This window comes from Phyllostomus hastatus, unplaced genomic scaffold (assembly GCF_019186645.2).
Source record: "Phyllostomus hastatus isolate PE091 unplaced genomic scaffold, TTU_PhHast_1.1 phas_contig_29, whole genome shotgun sequence".
Lineage (NCBI taxonomy): Eukaryota > Metazoa > Chordata > Mammalia > Chiroptera > Phyllostomidae > Phyllostomus > Phyllostomus hastatus.
The window spans coordinates 43,271,553-43,291,199 of NW_025333835.1; the positions used below are offsets into that span (position 1 = coordinate 43,271,553).

The 19,647-nt window shown below is 51.0% G+C and overlaps 1 protein-coding gene across 1 annotated transcript in view; it reads right to left on the reverse strand.

Annotated features, from left to right (window-relative positions):
• Positions 1-833: 833 nt before the first annotated feature.
• COG6 (component of oligomeric golgi complex 6) overlaps positions 834-19,647 on the reverse strand; it is a 30,027-nt gene continuing 11,213 nt past the window's right edge. Inside the window, exons 8-19 of the mRNA XM_045839167.1 lie at positions 18,493-18,586; positions 16,740-16,868; positions 16,571-16,662; positions 14,435-14,499; positions 12,481-12,572; positions 10,680-10,797; positions 9,432-9,563; positions 8,974-9,141; positions 6,320-6,427; positions 5,173-5,226; positions 4,271-4,350; positions 834-2,326 (exon numbers count right to left, since the gene is read on the reverse strand). Of these exons, the coding sequence (XP_045695123.1) occupies positions 2,179-2,326; positions 4,271-4,350; positions 5,173-5,226; positions 6,320-6,427; positions 8,974-9,141; positions 9,432-9,563; positions 10,680-10,797; positions 12,481-12,572; positions 14,435-14,499; positions 16,571-16,662; positions 16,740-16,868; positions 18,493-18,586 (1,280 nt within the window). The 3' untranslated portion in view covers positions 834-2,178. The remainder of the gene's footprint in view (positions 2,327-4,270; positions 4,351-5,172; positions 5,227-6,319; positions 6,428-8,973; positions 9,142-9,431; positions 9,564-10,679; positions 10,798-12,480; positions 12,573-14,434; positions 14,500-16,570; positions 16,663-16,739; positions 16,869-18,492; positions 18,587-19,647) is intronic.

A 19,647-nucleotide genomic window follows, 5' to 3' on the forward strand; every position in this document is an offset into this window, starting at 1 on the left:
TACATCGGGTGTCGGTCTTCATGAGAGTCACTGAGACGTGACGGCTGTCTCTCTCGCTGTTACCACAATTCCCTCTTAGTCTTTGGCTTTTGATAGTTTATGAAATGTATCAGTGTGAATCTCTTTGAGTTTACCCTACTTGGAGTTTGGTGAGCTTCTTGAATGGGTATTTTAATGCTGTTTAAATGAAATTTGGAAAGTTTCCTGTCAACACTCCTTCAAATACTCTTTCGGCCCCTTTCTTCCTCCTTCCCTTTGGAGACGCCCACTGCATGGGTGCTGTGGGTAACATCCGCGGGCCCCTGGGGACCTGTTCCTTTTCTGTCATCACCTTTGTCCCCATTTCTCAGACAGGATCCGCTCAGTGACCCACCTTCAAGTTCGCTGATCCTTTTCCTGCCTGCACAGATCTGCTGTTGAGCTCCTGCAGTGAATTTCTTAAATTTCGGTTATAATTTTCAATTTGAACATTCACTCACTTGTTCAAGTAAAGGCCCAGAGAAAGAAATGGAAAAGTTCAGCGAGATTTTTGCCAAACACCTTTTCTCTCTGAAGGAAAGAGCGGGCCTGTGTTGTCTGAGGTGATACTTACGCCACATCAGAACGGTTCAAGTGCGAACTCTGGAGTGTTACGGCAAACAAAGTCTTACATTAGTGGATTAGCACTTACAATCTCTCACTTTGCCTTAGCATCAAGGTTATATTGATACCACATTCTCCGTATCAATCTTCCATTGGTTACTTCAATTTGACCCTGTACTTTATTTCCTTTCCTATCAGTACACTTTCTGAAAAGCACTTTATAAAGATGTGAAAAAAACACACTGTAATGATCACTGCTGTAGAAGGAGTTTAATATTTTATTTGAGAAAACTAGGTAGAAAGTCAAATCCACTTTTTTCCTTAGAAAACAAAGGAATTCACTATTAATAAGGTAGTCATCTTTTTTCACAGTAAAAATAAGTTATCTAAAATTTAAACTCTTGATTTATATCTTACTTTATTTTCTATGTTTTATATGTCACACAAAGTCACTGAAGGAAATAGACTAAAAATACAGACTTATAACAAGAGGGCACATACACTCTTCTTGCTCCCAAAGAATCACATTAATACAAACAATGGTACATTTCAGACAGATGAACAGACTATGTTCTGTAACTGCTAATTTGTCACATATGTGTTATACAAATTTTAATTTCATGTTACTACTTTTCAGGATATCTTAACCTAGTCAACCTTTCCATACGCCTCAGTTTTCTCGTTTATAATTTAGGAGATTACTTCTTTCTGTTGATTTACCAGAAGTTAAGATATTCTGCTAGCAAGAATTCTCCTCCAAATCTCACCAGCGAGGCCAGGTCACAGGACAAGTACTGAAGTGAGAACTGCACCGCTCCTGGTGAGGGCCCCACGGAGACAGACATCTGTTCTGTCCATCAGCAACGGCTACGCTGGCATTTCCCTCCCCCCCCAGCGTTAGAGCAGATCACTATGTCCTTGGTTGGAACTTCAGACAAAGCAGGACCTGGCTGAATTCCGAGTCCGCACTGTATAACCAACACCTATCCTTCGATACGAGACTTGCGTGCCCCACGGGAGGCCTGCACGCCTCAGCTTCGCGTTGAATTCAGCCCAGGGCACACACTGTCTAAACTGCTCTCTCTCTTCTCCCCCTTCTCGCCGAGTGTGTGTTTCTGCTCCTCAGTTCAAATACACCGCTCACATTAACAACTGATGACATCGCAAATGAATCTCTAGGTAAAGAGGCATCTATTAGGTCCTACCCTCATACTAAGTCTTAAGTTTAATTTTTTATGTACAGTTAATGTAAAACCGATCTTACAAGAAGACCCCTCAAACCTCTCACACTGGCCCCACCTGCCATCATTCTGTTCCAGCAGAGAGGGGGCCGCAGGGCCGGCGAGGTGCTAGCGGAGAGGAGCAGAGCCGCTCTCCGCACAGCGCGGACGCAGAGCGGCACTACCGCGGGCCCACGTGTGTCACTCACTCGCACGTTACCGTGGCCACATGAAGCACTCACTGGGACTCAGGATCTTACACTACAAAGGAAACCCTCATCACCCAATCCCACGTGAAGACGAACAGACTAGACACCAAGCGAACCGCCCGGCGCTCCAGGGGGGCGGGGTCCGGCCGCCGCCGCGCGCCCCGCGATCAGGAGAGGAGCGCCCGCACCTGCTGCGGCGACCGGTGCAGGATGCCCTCCGGGTCTCTGTAGCCGCCGGCCGGGCTCGTCACGGCGGCGTGCACCTCCGCGTAGGCTCTGCAGACCAGCTCCGTGGACTGCCTCAGGATCTGCTCCCTGCGGGCGAGCGTGCGAAGCGTGAAAACGCAGTCCCAGAACACTCCCTCGGAACTAACTGTAAGAACGCTTCGCAGCTGGACCCACGCACTTCACATCGAGAATCATCATTGGTAATTATCATCGACGACATTACCGACGTGATAATGATTATCACGTCGGTACCAGTGAAAAGTCACTGTACCTCTACACAGGTACTCATCTCGGTTAGGGGTAAAAACATGTTTACGTTTATCATTTCTTTGTTACACTTTCCCCGTGGGTATGCAGGTCCCCGGGGGGGCAGGGCCGCGTCTGCTCACCGCTGCGTCCTCCTCGGGGCTGCGGGAGCGCCCGGCACGCAGCGGGTGACACACCCACGAACCGGGAGTGCGGCCCACCACCAACGCACTGCCTCTGCAGACGCGACTGGTGCTGCGTCACAGAGAGAGGCTTGCAGCCACTCGAACTTGCTAACACTTCGAATCCCAGAATCACTCACAGTAAACTGCTTTTCCCACTGGTACAAGCAGACCTCGTTCTACTGGGCTTTGCCTCACTGTGCTTCACAGACGTTGCAGTCGAATGCAAGGAAGGCAAAACCCTCCAGCAGAAGACAGACTGTGACTCGGTTCACTGCGACACAGCCGTGTCTGCACTGCAGTGGGACGGGGGGCTGCTCCCCGCTCCTTGAAACACGCTCAAGTCTCCCCTCACTCTCTGTACTAGGAAAACAACGGCATCTTTTCCGTTCCGTGACGGTTCACACGACTGAACGTTCCCACACCGCGTACTGAAACACGGTTGACTCTGAAACGGTTCAGTGTGTCTGGTTTCAACGGGAAGCGGTGTAAGGGAGCCGCGGCGAAGCCGACTTCCTTTACAGCCTCTCAGGTCTTCACGCCTCTGGTTCTGCAGACAGCGCGCGGTGTTTCAGAATAACGAAACACAAAAGTAAAAAATGCTGAAGTCATCGCTCTCATCACATTAACCACACTTAACAGACGGCTTCCCTACGGCTGAGAGAAAAACGGTCCAGCCCATCTTCCGCCGGTTGTAGCCAACACTAAATTCTCCCGCATGTCGTGCAAAACGCTGCCCCCTTCCTCGTGCGTTGCCGTGGGCCGCTCTCTACACAACCGGACACACACGCACCACCTCTGGGCCGCTGCGCCCGTCCAGGCGGCCGCAGCGTTCAAGCTCCACAGTCCTCTCCTTGCTGTCCTCGTCAGTGTAAATACTCGTTCACACGTCTAACTGACCCATCCTACTTCAGTCTCCACGAAGACAGGGCAAATGTCTTCTGAACCTTAACCCCACTGCCTGTGACACAGAGAGCACTTAACGCACAGCTGGTGGAGTGGACAGAAAAACAATGGACAGCTGTTGCCTAATGTCCTACTTGTGGGCAATTTTGATTTGTCAATATTTCTCTTCAAATCAAACACTTCAGACAATACGATCTCCCAGCTTCTTCCGACTGTAATGTCCTAATGTTTTAATGTATGTAACCGTGGTTCTTTGTCCTGAACAGGTTCCTCATAAAAGTATGATACTGAACAATTGTACGGTATACCTATGGAACCTGCAGAGGCCCCACCAGTCTATGAGGCGGCTCATCTGCACTGCACAGGGAATACACTCTTGCCATTCCACGACACACTCCATGTCATTCTGGCGTGTTTGTTAATATAGGGGAATTCGGTATTATAGCTACACAGCTCCAATTATATTCGTATTAATTTAAAAAACCATTCACTAAGTAAAGATTTTGGAGTGATATACACGCAAGAAATAAGTACAAACAGGGTAAGGGCAAATCTCTCAGAGGTGCTGAGGCAGGAAAAAAGGTCGAGAACTACAGAGCTTCAATAGGAAATCTCCTATTCATACAAATAAATTTTTTTCAAAGAAATGGTCTTGGCATCTAAAACCACACGGCTCTCCACCGCAGAACGCACTTACTTCACCGTGGCGCTCAGGAGGAAGTTCAGCTGCGGCATCAGCAGGCTGTCGGGGGCCGAGAGGTAGCGGTCAAACTGGACCTGGCGACACAGAGACACAAAGGGGGCGCACTCGCCAACGGGCCTCTGGGACACACTGCCGTGTCTCTCAGGGACTGAATCTCAGCCACAACCCCATGTCCCAAACAAACAGCAAGTGCCTTGTGATCAAAACGAGTTATTCTTTAAACACTTTAACTAAACTCCCTTTTTAAATGAGTCAGCATCCAGCAAGTAGCACCTACTTTTAAAATTCCGCATCTGCCCTGGCTGGCGTAGCTCAGTGGATTGAGTGTGGGCTGCGAACCAAAGTGTTGCAGGTTCGATTCCCAGTCAGGGCACATGCCTGGGTTGCAGGCCACGGCCCCCAGCCACCGCACATTGATGTTTCTCTCTCTCTCTATCTCGCTCCCTTCCCTCTCTAAAAATAAATAAACAAAATCTTTAAAAAAAATTAAAATAAAATAAAATAAAACTCCGCGTCTAAGCCCTACATCTCCCTCTCGCTCACCGAGCTTCTGAGCAGTGACACTAACAAGACGCCCAGTCACCGGATTTCAAGTCCACCTTGCCCTCTTAAAGGCACCGGACTTCTCAATGACGAGGGCTTGGGGTGCAGCGCGGGGAACGCTGCGGTAACTACACACGCGCCCACTTACGGACGACGGCTAGAGGGCGCCTGAAGTGTCAGGCGGATCGTGTTGTAAACTATATGATTGATTACCTGACCCCTACGCGTTACACCTGAAAGCAACACAAAATCATGTTGAGTACAAACTCCAACTGAAAAAATTAGAGTCACACTTTAAAAAGAACAACGTTCCACAGGGAGACCTGTACTGAAATGCTGCATCGCACACTCACCATCGCGGCCTTCAGGGCCACCGAGTCGAGGTTGGGCAAGTTAGCTAAGGCACCCTGAAAAATAAAAACGGGCAAAGAGAAAAAAACAAGATGTAAAAACCGTGCCATGCACTTCACCGCATTTGCAGAACACAGCCCGCCGGCGGACTGCCCGCGCTTGGACGTTTAGCTCGTTTCCTGAGAACCCGGGCCGCGTCCCCCTGCCCCCGCAGTGAGAGCCGGGACTGGGGTCCGCTCGCTGCTGTGTCAGGAGCGCGAAAGCACCCGGTGACGTTTGTTGGAGGGGCGACAAGCACATGAGTTTATTAACCGTGGGAGAACCAGGATATCTCAGATTTATTCAGAAGCAAAAACATAAACGAAAAGGAAAAGAAGCACTCGGGAAACAACAACGACCACGGAGGCTTTAAGGTTAAACTCTGACGATTTTAGATCGTACTAAAAAGACAACAGAACCAGTTCCTGCTGGTAGATACTGGCTTCCTCCTTTATCAGAAGAAAACATTTAGAACTTGTGATTTCTGAGAGCTTCATTTAAGAATGCTGGGCTGTAAAATGCTCTTCATATGAACATCACACACCAGAGCTCTTTGGCTCTTTGGATCTTAAAGAAGATGTTCACCAGGTTTTCCTGAGCCACCCCCCTCCCGTGACCTACTGACCTACTGACCCCGTGACCTACTGAAGCTGGGGGTCTCTAGCTCAGCAAGGGCGGGAGCTGCTGGCCCCAGGAAGTCTCTGCTTCTCCAGAGTCACGGGCCAGGATTCGCTGCATAAAATAGGGACGACTCCATTTACACAGCGATGTACTCGTCCAATCAACGGACACTAAAATGTTTCCAGAATGAACAGTCTTCGTGCGTTTTATCCTACTAATCTGTGTCTCTTTCCATTACTTTGAACCCGAGCTGTCTATAACAAAAGGGCACACCACAGTTCAGGGCACAACGGTAATCGTCCAAGAACTAGGAGTGCGTTATCTCCCTCTCGGCACCAGCTCAGGAAACACAGTGCATCACCCCTCAGCTACAGAGGACAGAGCGACGCTGTTTTCCGAGGGGAACCAGCGAGGAAGTGGCGGAGCCGTGGTGTGAACTGGAGTCCAGCTCTGGAACCAGGCTCTGGACTGGAGCGTCCGCGTGCCCACCTGCTCAGGCCGGTGCTGCTGCACGGTGTTGTAGATGTAGCTCAAGCCTGCCCTGGTTAGCACGTACGAAGCTTGCTCATTTATGAGGGTGTCCAGATGCGCTTCAATCTAAAACAAAACACACAGAAAGAGAATCTTCTAAGAGCCGTGAGACTGACGAGAGGAGCAGCAGACTCCCCTGCAGCTGCACGCAGCCCTCCGTCCCGGGCGGCGCCCTGAAGTGGCCGCGAGGCCAGGCCGCAGGGCACGGGGCCGCCTCTGCGACACAGGTGCCTCCTTCCCCTCAGAGGAAGTCCTCAAAGAGGGGTAAAGTCCTGCTTTCAAAGACGAGGGTCAGAGAGGGTTCCCACGCCAGCCACGCATCACAAATTCTGGGCTGCCTCTCAGCCCGTTCACAAGCTGCTGGGAAGCAAGACACAATCGAACGAGCAAGAACACTAATAAGCGGCAGTGCTAAGATACAGTACCTAGGAAGAGTTCTGGAAGACGAGGGCCTGACGTCTCTAACTTCCCCTTCCCCACCACCAACCCCCTCCTCCCAGACCACTGGCCCACCCCAGCGGTCATGCACGGCCTCTGGAGACGCCTCTGTGCTGCCCTGGGGGCCACCTGACACCCATGGAGGCGGAAGCCACAGAAGGGGACCACCCCTATTGGGGCGAAGTAGCCCCTGGGGGGAGGAGCCTGCTGCTCCCCTCCTTTCCTCAGTCCAGGCCTGAGAGTCAGGAGGGCCTCCTTCCGTTCCGCCCAGACAGCGCCCTCCACGCCACCAGTCTGCCCGCCACTGACACAGCGCAGCACTGGCTGCACCACCGCCGCCACCACCGCCGCCGAGTGCCTGCCTGCCCGAGTCGCTCCCAGAGCCGAGCCGCAAACTCACAGCTGGTTTAAAAGAGGTGAGCAGGTCCTGGCAGACAGACCCTCTGAGTAATCAGAACAGGGATCTCTTGGTGCAGTGACACTGCCGAAAAACAGAGTGCTTTACTTTTCTAAGTGATGCCCAAGGAAGTGAAATCAGAATCCTGGCTTTACCAGACTCACTGGAAATCCAAGAAAAACAAGACGTGCAAATGTGAGCATTTCACGAAAGGGTTACGGATAAAAATCAAATTAGTATCTGAAAGAAAAGTAATACAGAATAAACACTAGAGACATCGGTTCAAGTAAAGAGATTGAAAAAGAAATCAGAACACGGATTCGGGAGCTAAAGCCAAGTACGGGCAGGAGCTTCAGAACATAAAATGTCACAGAAGAAGAAGTAACAGTTAGTTGAAGATAACAGAAACCGTACCTGAGCAAGAGGAGGGGTTGAACTGTCAGACTGAAACGGCTCTGGAAAGTCCGAGACGGAACCAGTGGGAAAGGGACGCGCCGAAAAACACCCCGAGGAAATGGCTGAGCCCCGAGAAAACCCTCCCTCGCCTCCAGATGGAGAGGACGGACCGCCCCACACAGAAGCGAAACTCGAACCTGCACTTCTCACTGGAAACACTGAATGAAGCCAAGTTCAGGGTAGAAGAAACTTAACAGGACTAGTGGCTAAAGTCTGAAAATCAAGGGTCTTTAATTCGACAAGGCAGGCTGCTACTCTGCGGGGGCGAATGAGCCAGGTCTCCTGGTTTCCACGTCCGGCCCACAGCCTGCAGACAGGCACGCTGCCGGCGCAGGTTTGATGGGCACTGACTCCCAGGGGCCTGCTCTCTGGAAATGCACGAGAGTCCATGAACATTTACGAAATGCAGGTAACTAGTGACAGAGGACAGTCACCTGATGTCTGCCGGAACATCTTGAGAAAAGATTTAGATAAATGGAAGAATTTGGAGTTGAATTGGTCATAAATTGTTAAAGAATAACAACTTTTAAAAAGAATTTTATTAACGCTACATTAAAAAGTTATGCAAGAAAGGAAAACTAAGCATACTTCATTGTATTTCTTTTTAAGTAGAAAGTATCACAGAGTTAGGCGGATCCACTCATCCCTCAGAAAAACCCAGACCTTGACAATGACTTTTCTGCCGCAGCCACTGCCACCTTGCTTACCTACTGGTGACGACACGACAATCCAAGCTTCTTAAAAACTGGCTCTACCAAAAATCACTATTTCAAAATCAGAACCCAAGTATCTGCTAAAGTTCATTAAAGGCTTTGCTTTAGCCATTTTATAAAACCCTGAGAGACACCACCACTGGGTCCGAGGACTGGAGTGACTGGTGTAATAATGAAGCGCACTGTTCTGCCGGACGCCGGTTACACTCAGATGAAAATGCAGCTGTCCCTGGGGGACACCCCCGCACCAGCCCCCCAGCGGAGAGACATCGCATACCAGTCGCAGCCTGAAAAGCGAATGCTGCAGACAGAGGAACTGCTCGAACGCATCAGACAAGCTTCATGCCTCCATCACAAACTGTGGTTGGAGTACAACGCTATCTCACCCAACACAGTCTGACTTTTCCAACACAAAACTAAAATGATGAGCACACGTGTGTGTGTGTGTGCGTGTGTGTGGGTGGGTGCGTGCGCACAGACAAGTGTGTGCGGCCCTCCTCGGACTCACGAAGGCTTTACAGGAATCAAGGCGTGGAGCCAGTAACCGAGCCCGCATCTAGAAAAAAGGACTCCGTCACAGTGAGCTGCCACTTTACGGCAAAACCCACCTGAAACTGCAGCATTTCCAGGCGCCGGTCGGTGAATTCAAACATGGCCAGGGTCGTCTTCATCATGTACAGCGAATTGACCATGAACGTGGCCATGTCGGCGGTGCCTAGACTGCTGGCCGACACAGTGCACATCTGGAGGAGGGGGTCCAGGACACACGATAAAACCTGTCAAGGGAAAATAAAATACCATGTGCTCCTTGCCTCCCCACCGGAGACACAGGCCCGGGCTCAGGCACCTGAGGACCAATGCCAGGCTGTAACCGGGAGGGGCACGGCTATTGGAAGGGTTTTCACGTGGGCATTGCTGAACAAACACTCTCTAAATCAGAGAGAACTGACGCAGTATTTGCAGAAAGAATCAGTGAGAGCATTTGCCAGAACACATGGGTGAAAAAACACCAGCATGTCAACAGCATTTCCCACAGAGGGGCATTAAAAGCACACTTACGACGCACCTGCACAAAATCCGCCTGACGGGCATCCAACGGCACGACCGAAGAATCATGGGAGGCCAGGACCTCGCGCAACAACGTGAGCGTCTGGTTCAACGCAGAACTTGGCCCAAGGTCAGGCGGGGGGAGTTCGACCTAAAACAAGGTCTCCTTAGTTATCCGCTGCTCACATTTTCCCACTGAATGTTAACGTGCAAATAAATGCCTCTGAACAGGTGTACGTAACCGGAATTGAACGACAGTTAGTGCACTTAAAAAGGAGTGGAAAACTCATGGTTAGTGCAATGACAGTCAGTGCAAACGGAGACACATGAAGCAGGAAGAAAACGTAAGATGAACACTCCAGCCCTACACATTCACGCTGCCTCTCCGAAAGGGTCTGAGTCAGGTTCGGGCCAGAAGGGACACCGCCCCCCCCAAATGCTCTGGGGTGAGGACGCAGGAACCGGCCCGGGGCCCAGGACTGGACCTCGACACTCTGCCCAGCACGGTCCTACCAGCCGGCGCCTGGCCTGCACGGCCACCCACACAGCACCGCGCCCGGAGAGGGGAAACCAGCGCAGGGCTCAGACGCGCCCTTTAAAAACGCAAGTCCTTACACATTATGTGGCATGTGTTACAGCAAAGTTGTTTTTTAAAAGAATAAAAAAAAATAAGTAAACAAAAATAAGGAAGGATTTGATCGTTATAAACCCATCTCTTCCGGTTCAGCCGCCAGCCTGCTCAACTTAAAATATTAGCTCTCGTAGGATTCTTTCAGGCTTCTGTTGTTTATTTGGTTTTGTTCCTTGGGGGTGAGGTTGTTATCCTGTTTGTTTTCATAATTAATTGTAGTATGTAACTCCAAAGAGCATAAATTTCATAAGGACACAGCTGGCTCACCAGAGAGCACAAATACAAGTAAGCTGCTTAGAAAAGACATTTGCTAACAGACCCAGCTTTCTAGTCTGCGTGTCATTTCAGCCCCGACCTACATGGACCAGGTCTGACTTGGTCACAGATTTTTGGTTACAGGAAAACTAGGGCTTGAGATTCTGCGTCCACTCATGACTCAGTGCCACGCTGTTCCTGAGACACGGGCGACTACCCTGGATGCAGTCGGCCACCCCAAAACGGACTCTGTTTTCACACGAAGGACTCAAAAGAACATGGGACGGGGCCGGTGAAAATCGTGACCCGTGTAAAACAGCGAAACATTAAGTGTGAAAGATAAGCGTTTGCATGGTTCAAGAAATGTACTTTCAAACATACCTTGTCCATCAGTTTGCTCGCGTGAAGACTCAGGCTGTTGAAGAATATTTTTTTGCTGAGCAGATGCATTTCTTCGATGGTGGTCAACAACGTAGTTGCACTGTTTCCCACAATGCCGCTGGAAGCAAAGGGTGTTTCAGGTTGCAGAACCGGCTGAAACAGCTCAGTTCTCTGAGAAGAACTCTTCAGAAAGATCTGGATTCGAATAAAAGTTTTTATACAGACGATAACCTGTTCATTAAGAACAATTACACCGCTGCCCATGTCCATGAGTTTTCCACTTCTTTTTAAGTCATTTTTGTTCATTGGTATTTGTCAAAATCACTGTAAACAAATCTTCACCCAACGATATGTTTAGTGAGTTTTAGAGAGAGAGGGAGGAAGAGAGAGAGAGGGGGGAAGAGTGAGGGGGGGAAGAGAGAGAGGGGGAAAGAGAGAGAGACACACAAACACTGATGCGAAAGACAAAATCCATCTGCTGCCTCTGGGACACGCCCGGACCAGGCATTGAACCTACAACACAGTGATGTGCCCTGACTGGGAATCGAACCAGCCATGCTTTGGTGTGCTTCTGGTAGAACTGACCTCCTGGCTGAGACGTTTGGGGGCGTCAGCCACTGGCAGGCAGGGGGCATCGCCGCCAGTCCACTGGTGCGCTGCCGACTGGTGACCCCTGACCTGCCGGCTGCAGTGACCCTCCTGCATCTCAGCAGCTGGCCTTCCGTCCCTGACAGGGCCACACCGGACAAACGTAACGTGTACGTCATCTTCAGTAGGCTAACATGGAAACTATCAAACATAAAGCTTGAAAGGACGCTGTTTTAACACAACTACCCATATGACACAGTCCTTCTGATCTCATCTTCACTGTATTTTCCCCATTACCATTCAGCCCCCCAGCCCCCCTCCCCCAGCCATCCCCACACTGCCGTCCAGTCCCTGAGCCCTCTTCCTCATGGTGACATTTACAGTAAAGCTCCAATGTGTGCATCAGCAGATACGTGCGAAGCGAAATGCATGCAAATTTGGGAGTCGGAATTTAAATTTTAAATAAGTGGCTCCTAATCAGATAAAGTAGACTTTATTTAGAGACACCAGAGCAGCTTTTATTTAGAGATGCTCATGCAGCTTTATTCAGAGGAGACAAAGCTGAGGCTCCGTTTTGTCACGGACAGAAAACGAGGTGATAACAGAGCATGTATGGTATCACATCCGGCACAGGCCGTTTCTCTCGTCACGCCCTGCTCCGAGCGTAACGCCGCCCTGCTGCGGGCGCCACGGATCCCTCCTGCTGGTGCGGTGCGCTACAGACTCGCACGGTCCCGTCCCCTGTGTGCGTGCCCGTGTGCGGGTCCCCGTGTGTGGGTGCCTGTGTGCGGGTGCCCGTGTGTGGGTGCCCGTGTGTGGGTGCCCGTGTGTGGGTGCCTGTGTGTGGGTGCCTATGTGCATGCCCGTGTGCGGGTGCGGGTGCGGGGGTCTGCGCTGTTGCAGAGGACAGGCGAAGGGGGAGGACGGGCCTCACGGCACAGCGCACAGGAGAGCGGACAGCAGGCCCGACGTTCCCTCACTCACTGCTGGGGGCTCCGCTGGTCACACTCAGCGGGCCGGCGGGGAACACACACACACACACCTCCCCCGGTCACACTCAGCAGGCCGGCGGGGAACACACACACACACACACACCTCCCCCGGTCACACTCAGCGGGCCGGCGAGGACACACACACACACACACCCCTCACACCGCCCTCACGGACACAGGCACCGCCGGGCTTACCGAGCACCTTCGACCAGTCCACTCACCTGATGGTGTGATGGTAAAATTTCAGGAGGTTAGAAATCTTATATAATAAAACTGCTCCAGGTTCAGCAACTATTACTTGTTCAATCCGAACCTATTAAAACATGTGAGAAAAACAGTAAACATTTCTTAAAAGCAAAACTTTTCTTCACTGATCACGTGTCATGAGAAACATTAAAAAAATGGCAACATTTTATTGCTGCAGAAATCACAGAATTCCTTCTCAGTAAAGGATTTCTGAATATGAAATCACAGGGGACGGTAAAAAAGCAAAAACACTTGAACACAGATACACTCTCCAGGAAATTACCCACCACCTACAGAAGTAGGCTCCGGGCAGTCGCTACCAGGAATCATCAAAACAATGATGAGAACACTTGGAGACTTTCCACCCGTAAATAATGGAATTTAGTTCAGCGCTAAATTGCAAAGAAATCGTTACACCTCTAAAAACAGATTCTCAGTGCAAATGTACTGCCCTCTCACCGAATATTCAGGAAAGAATGAAAGAAATGTTAACACATTGTATGCGGGAAACGTATTTATACGTTTTACGTTGACTGGTAGTAGAGCGCGCGATAAAAACTACCCGCAGACAATGTGTTATCTTCAAGCTATTACACCCAGTTTCTTTCTATGTTAATTAGAGAACAGAAGAGCAGATAAATCTTCAATTAGTACCAACATATTTGTCTAATTACAAGACTGACCAGGGCTTTATCAGATCTAGTTCAAGATTAATTTGATCTGCCTCAAGATGAACTGCCAGGAATCTTTCTTAATTAAATTCCACCCCTCACTAATCTTTCCCTTACTCTATATTCCCTAATTACTGAGTAGAGTCTACAGTACGTTGATATGTGCTTATTTACACAGGATACCATACCTGTGCTTAAGCAGCTGCTTACACCGGTATCTTATCTCCTAACCAGACAGGAGCACTGCTCTCTGCTTCCTTTCCATCTCCACCACCCTCTGGCTGACCAGTGCATATGCAACAGATGTGTAATAAACACTTTCGAAAGATGAAGTTTCTCTGTACTTAGATTTCTGAATATGTCATAATGCCAACCAATGGGATTTGCTAGAATAAGATTTTATAAACGTATGTTATGTGTATTCCAAAAGTTCTCCCATTATAGAAATTTGTAAACAACCTTTACACGAACACGTTTGTGAAACTGATGTGTCTGTTGGCATAAATTAGTCCAGCTAATACCCCAATGTTACGGATCATAAAGAGCATCTGAATTTAAAAACCAAAATGTTCACATGATAATTTCTTTCTAATGCCAAGGCTTCGCTGGGGACTTAAATTGTATCACTCACTAATTAGTCACATGGCCCAGTCCAGGCCAGGGCCCCGTGTGCTCCACCTGCACAGCTGTCTCGGTCGGTCCCCGCAGCCCTTGCTGGCAGGTACCGTTCTACACAGGTGCGACATGAGCAAATTAAGGTGCAGGAGACGCAGGCGATTAGAACGAGTAAGCACGACTAATTTGCATTATGAGAATTCTAGTTTTGACTTCGAGTTCCGTTCCCTGTACTATAAATAGTGTTGGAAAGAACACAGATGTACTACCCTTGGATTAATCACTATCTATTGCTACAATAAAGTCTACTATACTCGAAGCAATGAAGTAAATGGAATATGTCAGTAAATCTGTTACGGATTCAGAGATTAGTTATTTCAACTTAACATACTTTTTCTCAACGGACTGACAAATTACCATGGGAAACATAATAGGTAGTATATGCAAACAGAGAATGCTTCAAATTTTTTCTTAAAGAGAAAATTGACGATAATTATTTTTAAATGCATCTTATTACCCTACATTAATGGGTTAACCTGACAAAATTACAGCTCTAATTGACGCTGTTATCGGTGTGTTTAACTCACAATACGGCCATAACGTAACCCGACACCACACACACACAGAAACCGAAGCGCCTCACCTTCAGCGGCCTGCACACGCCCTCGGTGATGTGCCCCACGACTTCCTGGACGTTCTCTTCCACACCTGTGGTGAGTGCCCACACGTTACTGAAAGACCCTCCCACCACGACTCACGGACACTTACAGAACTAGCAAACAGGAATGCGCACGACGGGGGCTGAAGGTGGGGGGCAGGCAGGGGAGAGTAACGGGGAAATGGGGACAACTGTAACTGAACAATTAAAAAGAATCAGTTGATCAATTAAAAAAAATAATGCATATGATTACTGGCACTAGTAACAAACATTTAAAATAACCCTATTCGTATTTCATGAGGTTCAGAATCTCTCAGGACATCACCACCTGTGTTAACATCTGAGTTGAGAGCCACGTCAGCTCGTTGGTTGATCGACAAAGTGAACGTTACTGCTTTGTGAAACAGTAAGTGTGTGGGCCACAGGGAAAGGAGGCTGTAAGAAGATACATTAACTGAAGGAAGGGAAGTGAAGGTGAATTAGCTTTTGCTCTACGGACACGTCCTCCCAGGCCGTGAGGAGGAGCACGTGCGCCGAGGTGAGACAGCGAGCACCACTCCCGTGCGCCGACGGAAAGCTGACATTTACTGGACACTGTGCATCAAGCTCCGCACTGCACGCCTGACACTGACTGCTCCCAGCCGCCTTCCTCTCTGTTGCTTATCGGTGCTCAGAGAGGGTGGCGGAGAGAGGAGGAGGGAGAGACAGAGAGAGGAGCATGGACTTGGTGGGCCCCTTGACTCCGCACTCACTGGTTGGCTCCCGTGCGCGCCCTGCCCCGGGATCGAACCTGCAACCTTGGTGCATCAGGATCAATGTGCTAAGCGACTGAGGTACCCGGCCAGGGCCCAACCCACTTCATTTGTACAGATGGTACAACCAAGTCCTAGACCAACTAAGCCATGCCCACAGAATAACCCATTTCATCTAACTCCAATGTCTTTTCTTCCCAACACTCAACACTGCCTCTCACGTTAACTTTTAAGCTTTTAAGAAACACATTCTCTTACTCTGGGTAAGCAGGAACACAGAAAACCCCTTTAAAAAGCACAGACTTTGCATCAATCTAACAGCTATGCTGCTGCTCTAACCCTGACACCAAGGTGTTAAAAACGGGGAGGTTTGGCCTTGCCCCCAACTCACACCTGGCCGCCCTGCAGGGCTCGCGCTCAGCCGGGATGCAGGAGGGCCACACCGTGCAAAAGCCGAAGTGACACCAGTCACCACGCTCCTCCCCGCTTCCTGTCAGAAGCAGGACATCTTGCCTGAGTGCTCTGGCTCAGTGGGATGGGTGTCGTACCGTGACCCAAAAGGTCCCCAGTTCAATTCCCGGTCAGGACACATGTCTGGGTTGCAGGCCAGGTCCCCAGGAGGGGGCGAGAGAGAGGCAACCACACACTGATGTTTCACTCCCTCTCTTTCTCCCTCCCTTCCTCTCTAACAGTCAATAAATAAAATCTTTCAAAAAAAAGAAAAAAACCCAGAACACCTTCACTATCCGTTAGTCCCCTTCTGCAGCCTCGAGTCACAGCAAGGAGGATCTGAAATTCTGCGCACGAAAGTGTAAGCAACTTACACAAAGGTGTAAGTCGTCTTTCCTCCTTGAAAGAAAAGCTAATGTTGTAAGTACAGTTAGAACATAGGTAATGATTCAAAAACACTTTCACACTGCCACGTGACCATGAAAAGGGGGGTGAGCAGTGCGAATGAAAGAACTAGCAGCGTGAGGACCCCCAGCAAGCCTGCAGCCTGTCCCCTCCCCGCTGAAGTGCAGGTGACACCGCCTGTCGCCCTCACAGTAAGCGGCGTGGAGGGCCTGGGAGGACAGTGTGCGCTGGGGCAGCGTCCTGCGCGTGACACAGAGGGGCCTGAGCCTGATGGGAAGGTCGTCAGGGGCCACCACGGAGGAGTGAAGGGCTGTGCGCCAGGAAGGGTGAAGGGGCGGAGGGCCGGCTCACGGGCAGACCCGGGGACGCTGGCGGAGGGAGACCGGGCAGGGGGCCCCTGCGCCTCGCAGGCCTGAAAAGCTGCCTCCGGGACGAGTCAAGGGCAGGTGCAGAGACAGACACGTCCGTGCCGTGTCCTGCGTTTAGGCGTCAGCCACGACACCGGGGGGCCCACCTTGCGTGGTCACGTGCTTTAGGAGGGCTTCCAGGTGCTCCTTTTCAGACGCGGTCGCCTGGTGCAGCCACGCCAGCATGTCCCCCACGTACCTGGTGGGAAAAGCACGCGTCAGCGAGGGCCTCCTTCCAAAACCACCCAGGGCTGTGACTCCGCCCGAGGGCCGTACCTCAGAGGGTCGTGGGAGTGCATCTCGATGGGCCTGGGCGTGCCTCCCGGGCCCCCTCTGGTCAGCGCGTCGATGAACCCGCGGACCACGGTGCTCCTTCTGGCCGTGCCAAACTCATCCAGGGTGTACCTGCGGGGGCAGGCGACAGGAGGCCCGGCGGGCTGTCTCCCTGCCACCTGCATCCCACCACTCGCGCGTGCACGCGGGGTCTACAACACGCAAGGCATCTAAAGCCTGTGTCTGCAACTCTCTCAAGCAGTACCGTTTGTAAACAGCAAAAAACTGGAACTAATAATTTATCGCAATGAAAATTCAACCCACGGGCACGTCTTTTCACTCCTCGTAGGAAGGAGGCTGGGACCTGGGATCCATCACGGGGAATTTCTTTTGTAAAGAAATTTCTAACTTGATTTATCAAAAGTTACAAATGCACCGGCCCTCCAGTCATACACTAGCCAACAACCACCGAGTATGGCCACCTCCCCTGAGGACTTTAGTAACTGGCATTCTCCTTACACAGGACGCCTGCGTGTGTCTGAGACCCAGTGGAGCTACGACACTTCACTTGAACAAGGTTCATGCAGTGCCCTCTGGTGGTTCACACAACACATTACATTTTTGCCAAACTGAAAGAGTCCACCACTCTGAAAACACACAATTACTTAACGAAAAGCTGATTTCCTCTTCCTCGGCATCCAGCTCGTGGTAACCGACCGGCCTTGAACCCGTCCTTCCCCACCCGCCTTCCCTTGCCTGTCCCACCGGCACGTGCCCATAGAGATCACCCTTCTTTCCTCTCGGTTACGGTTCCGCCCAAGCTCTGCCTGGCGGCCACCCTAGACACACTCCTCCCTGGTGGACAGCTTTCACAGGAGTTTACCTCTTTTCAAAGTAGAAGTAACAGCTAATATTTAGAGACAAGCAAAGCACTGTGCTGAACACTCCATGTGGAAAATCTAGTTTCAGCTCCATCAGGGCCCTGTAATACAGGCACCGCTCTTACGCCCCTGTCACAGCCAAGGGCACAGCCGCCTGGGAAGGTGCAGAGGCCTGCCAAAACGCCGCCTCGGCGCCCACCCTGCACGCCACTGCCCAGCGTGGCTCCTTTCCGAGTGCGGATCAAACATCAAAATTCAGTGAGAACCTACTCACACGGAGGAAGTCAGCTGACCTTTTCAAATGTCCGAAACACACAAAGGCGTTGTCTTTAAGAAGACATCCACCTTGTGAGTAAACACGAATCGGTGGGCGATGCTGCACTCACCAACGTCAGTCAGCTAATCATGCGCAGGTTCCCGTCCCGAGCATGACCACACAGCTGCGGGCTGGCCTGACTCACGGGGTCGAAGACCCCGCACCCACGCTTTTCTGGAACCCTGTCGGCACAGTTGAAACGCTCTTGCTCTCTCAGCCCTCCACCTGCCCCCAGTGCACTGACAACGCCAGGGCAGCTAACGAGGTGGCAGACTGGGGAGCGCTGTCAGCCCCTCCCTGAGTGTAAGGGGCGGTCTGCCTGCAGGGACCCTCTGGCCTCCCCTCCATGGTGGCCTTGCGACCGCAGAATAGAGGCCGACACACTCACACTAGCACTGACGGACACACAGAATACGAGATATAAACACATAGTATGAAATATCACTGCAGGTTATCGTAAACACTGCTCAAACTACTGCATTTAATAACACCCAAAGCCCACGTGAATTATCAAAGCAAAAGCAGAGCTTTCTTTTGTTAGTTAGGAGAAGTCACCAACTTGTACAGGACGGGCCGGTCCTGCAGGGCCTCCATGGCCCGCGTCACCGCCGGGGAGATGTCGCAGGACTCCTGGGTCAGCGCTCGGCATTCACCTGGGGACAGCGAACACCACAGCCCGTGAGGCCCAAGTCAGGTCCCGGCCAGCTCTGCCGCACACCCCCGGTCTAAGCTCCACAGCAAGTAACGCTTTAAAAAGTTGCGTGGGAAAACCCAGAGAACATGTCTACCAAGAACCGGTTCCTGCTGCCGACCAAACAGAAGATTTTAGCTTACGTGGTTGTGTAACTTCCAAGGACCACACAGGCTGCCTGGCACACCCCAAACTTCTACTTTATTATTATTTTAAAAACTGCGTTTCTAAAAGACCGATCAGTGAGAAGCCATCCACTGAACACTGCCATGCACTGGGGGTGTCTGAGGCAGCGGGGGGGTGGGGGGGAGTGTGAATCACAAACACACCACCAGCTCCTTCCCCGGCGGGCCATCTGCACGCACAGCGTGCCGAAAACGTGCGTGTGCACACCTCAGAGAGAGCGGTGGGATTGTAATTTTAAAAGTTTGGATTTTAAACTTGCAAAAGCCCCTACGCCAAAGCTTCTTTATTCCGCTATGCTCATTAAGAGCCCACTGCGCCCAGAGAACCTCACGCCTGTTCGGGAGTCCCCGACCTTCGGTGCAGGCGGACCTCACGCCCGCGCTGTGGTTCCAGCACGGGTGCACATCATCTCCACGGACCCCCACGCCCGAGAGCGGAGGCGCCTGACAGCTCCCGGGCGTCAAGGGCCCGCAGTCTGGAGCCGCCAGATCAGAGGTCATGGGGGCGCAAGGCAATCGGAGGCCATGGCCTTGCCTTTGAGGGAGAAGTCTACCTGGGCAGCAAAGACATGCGCATGCACAGGGTAATGACAGAGCAGTAAATGACTGCACGCCCAATAAATGTTTCCAACTGTGAGCGCTCTGAGACGGGGGAGAGTCACTGTGATTCAACGTCGTCATGGAGAGTCCAAGAAAACACAGAACCTGGGCTCAGCTTTGAAGACCGAGGCAGGACTTGTAGATAACACACAGAAAGAGACGACGTCCCCAGGAGGAACAGACAGTGCACACAGACAGGAGAGGTGGGAAAAGAAACCCGTCCTGGAGGCAAAGAGTG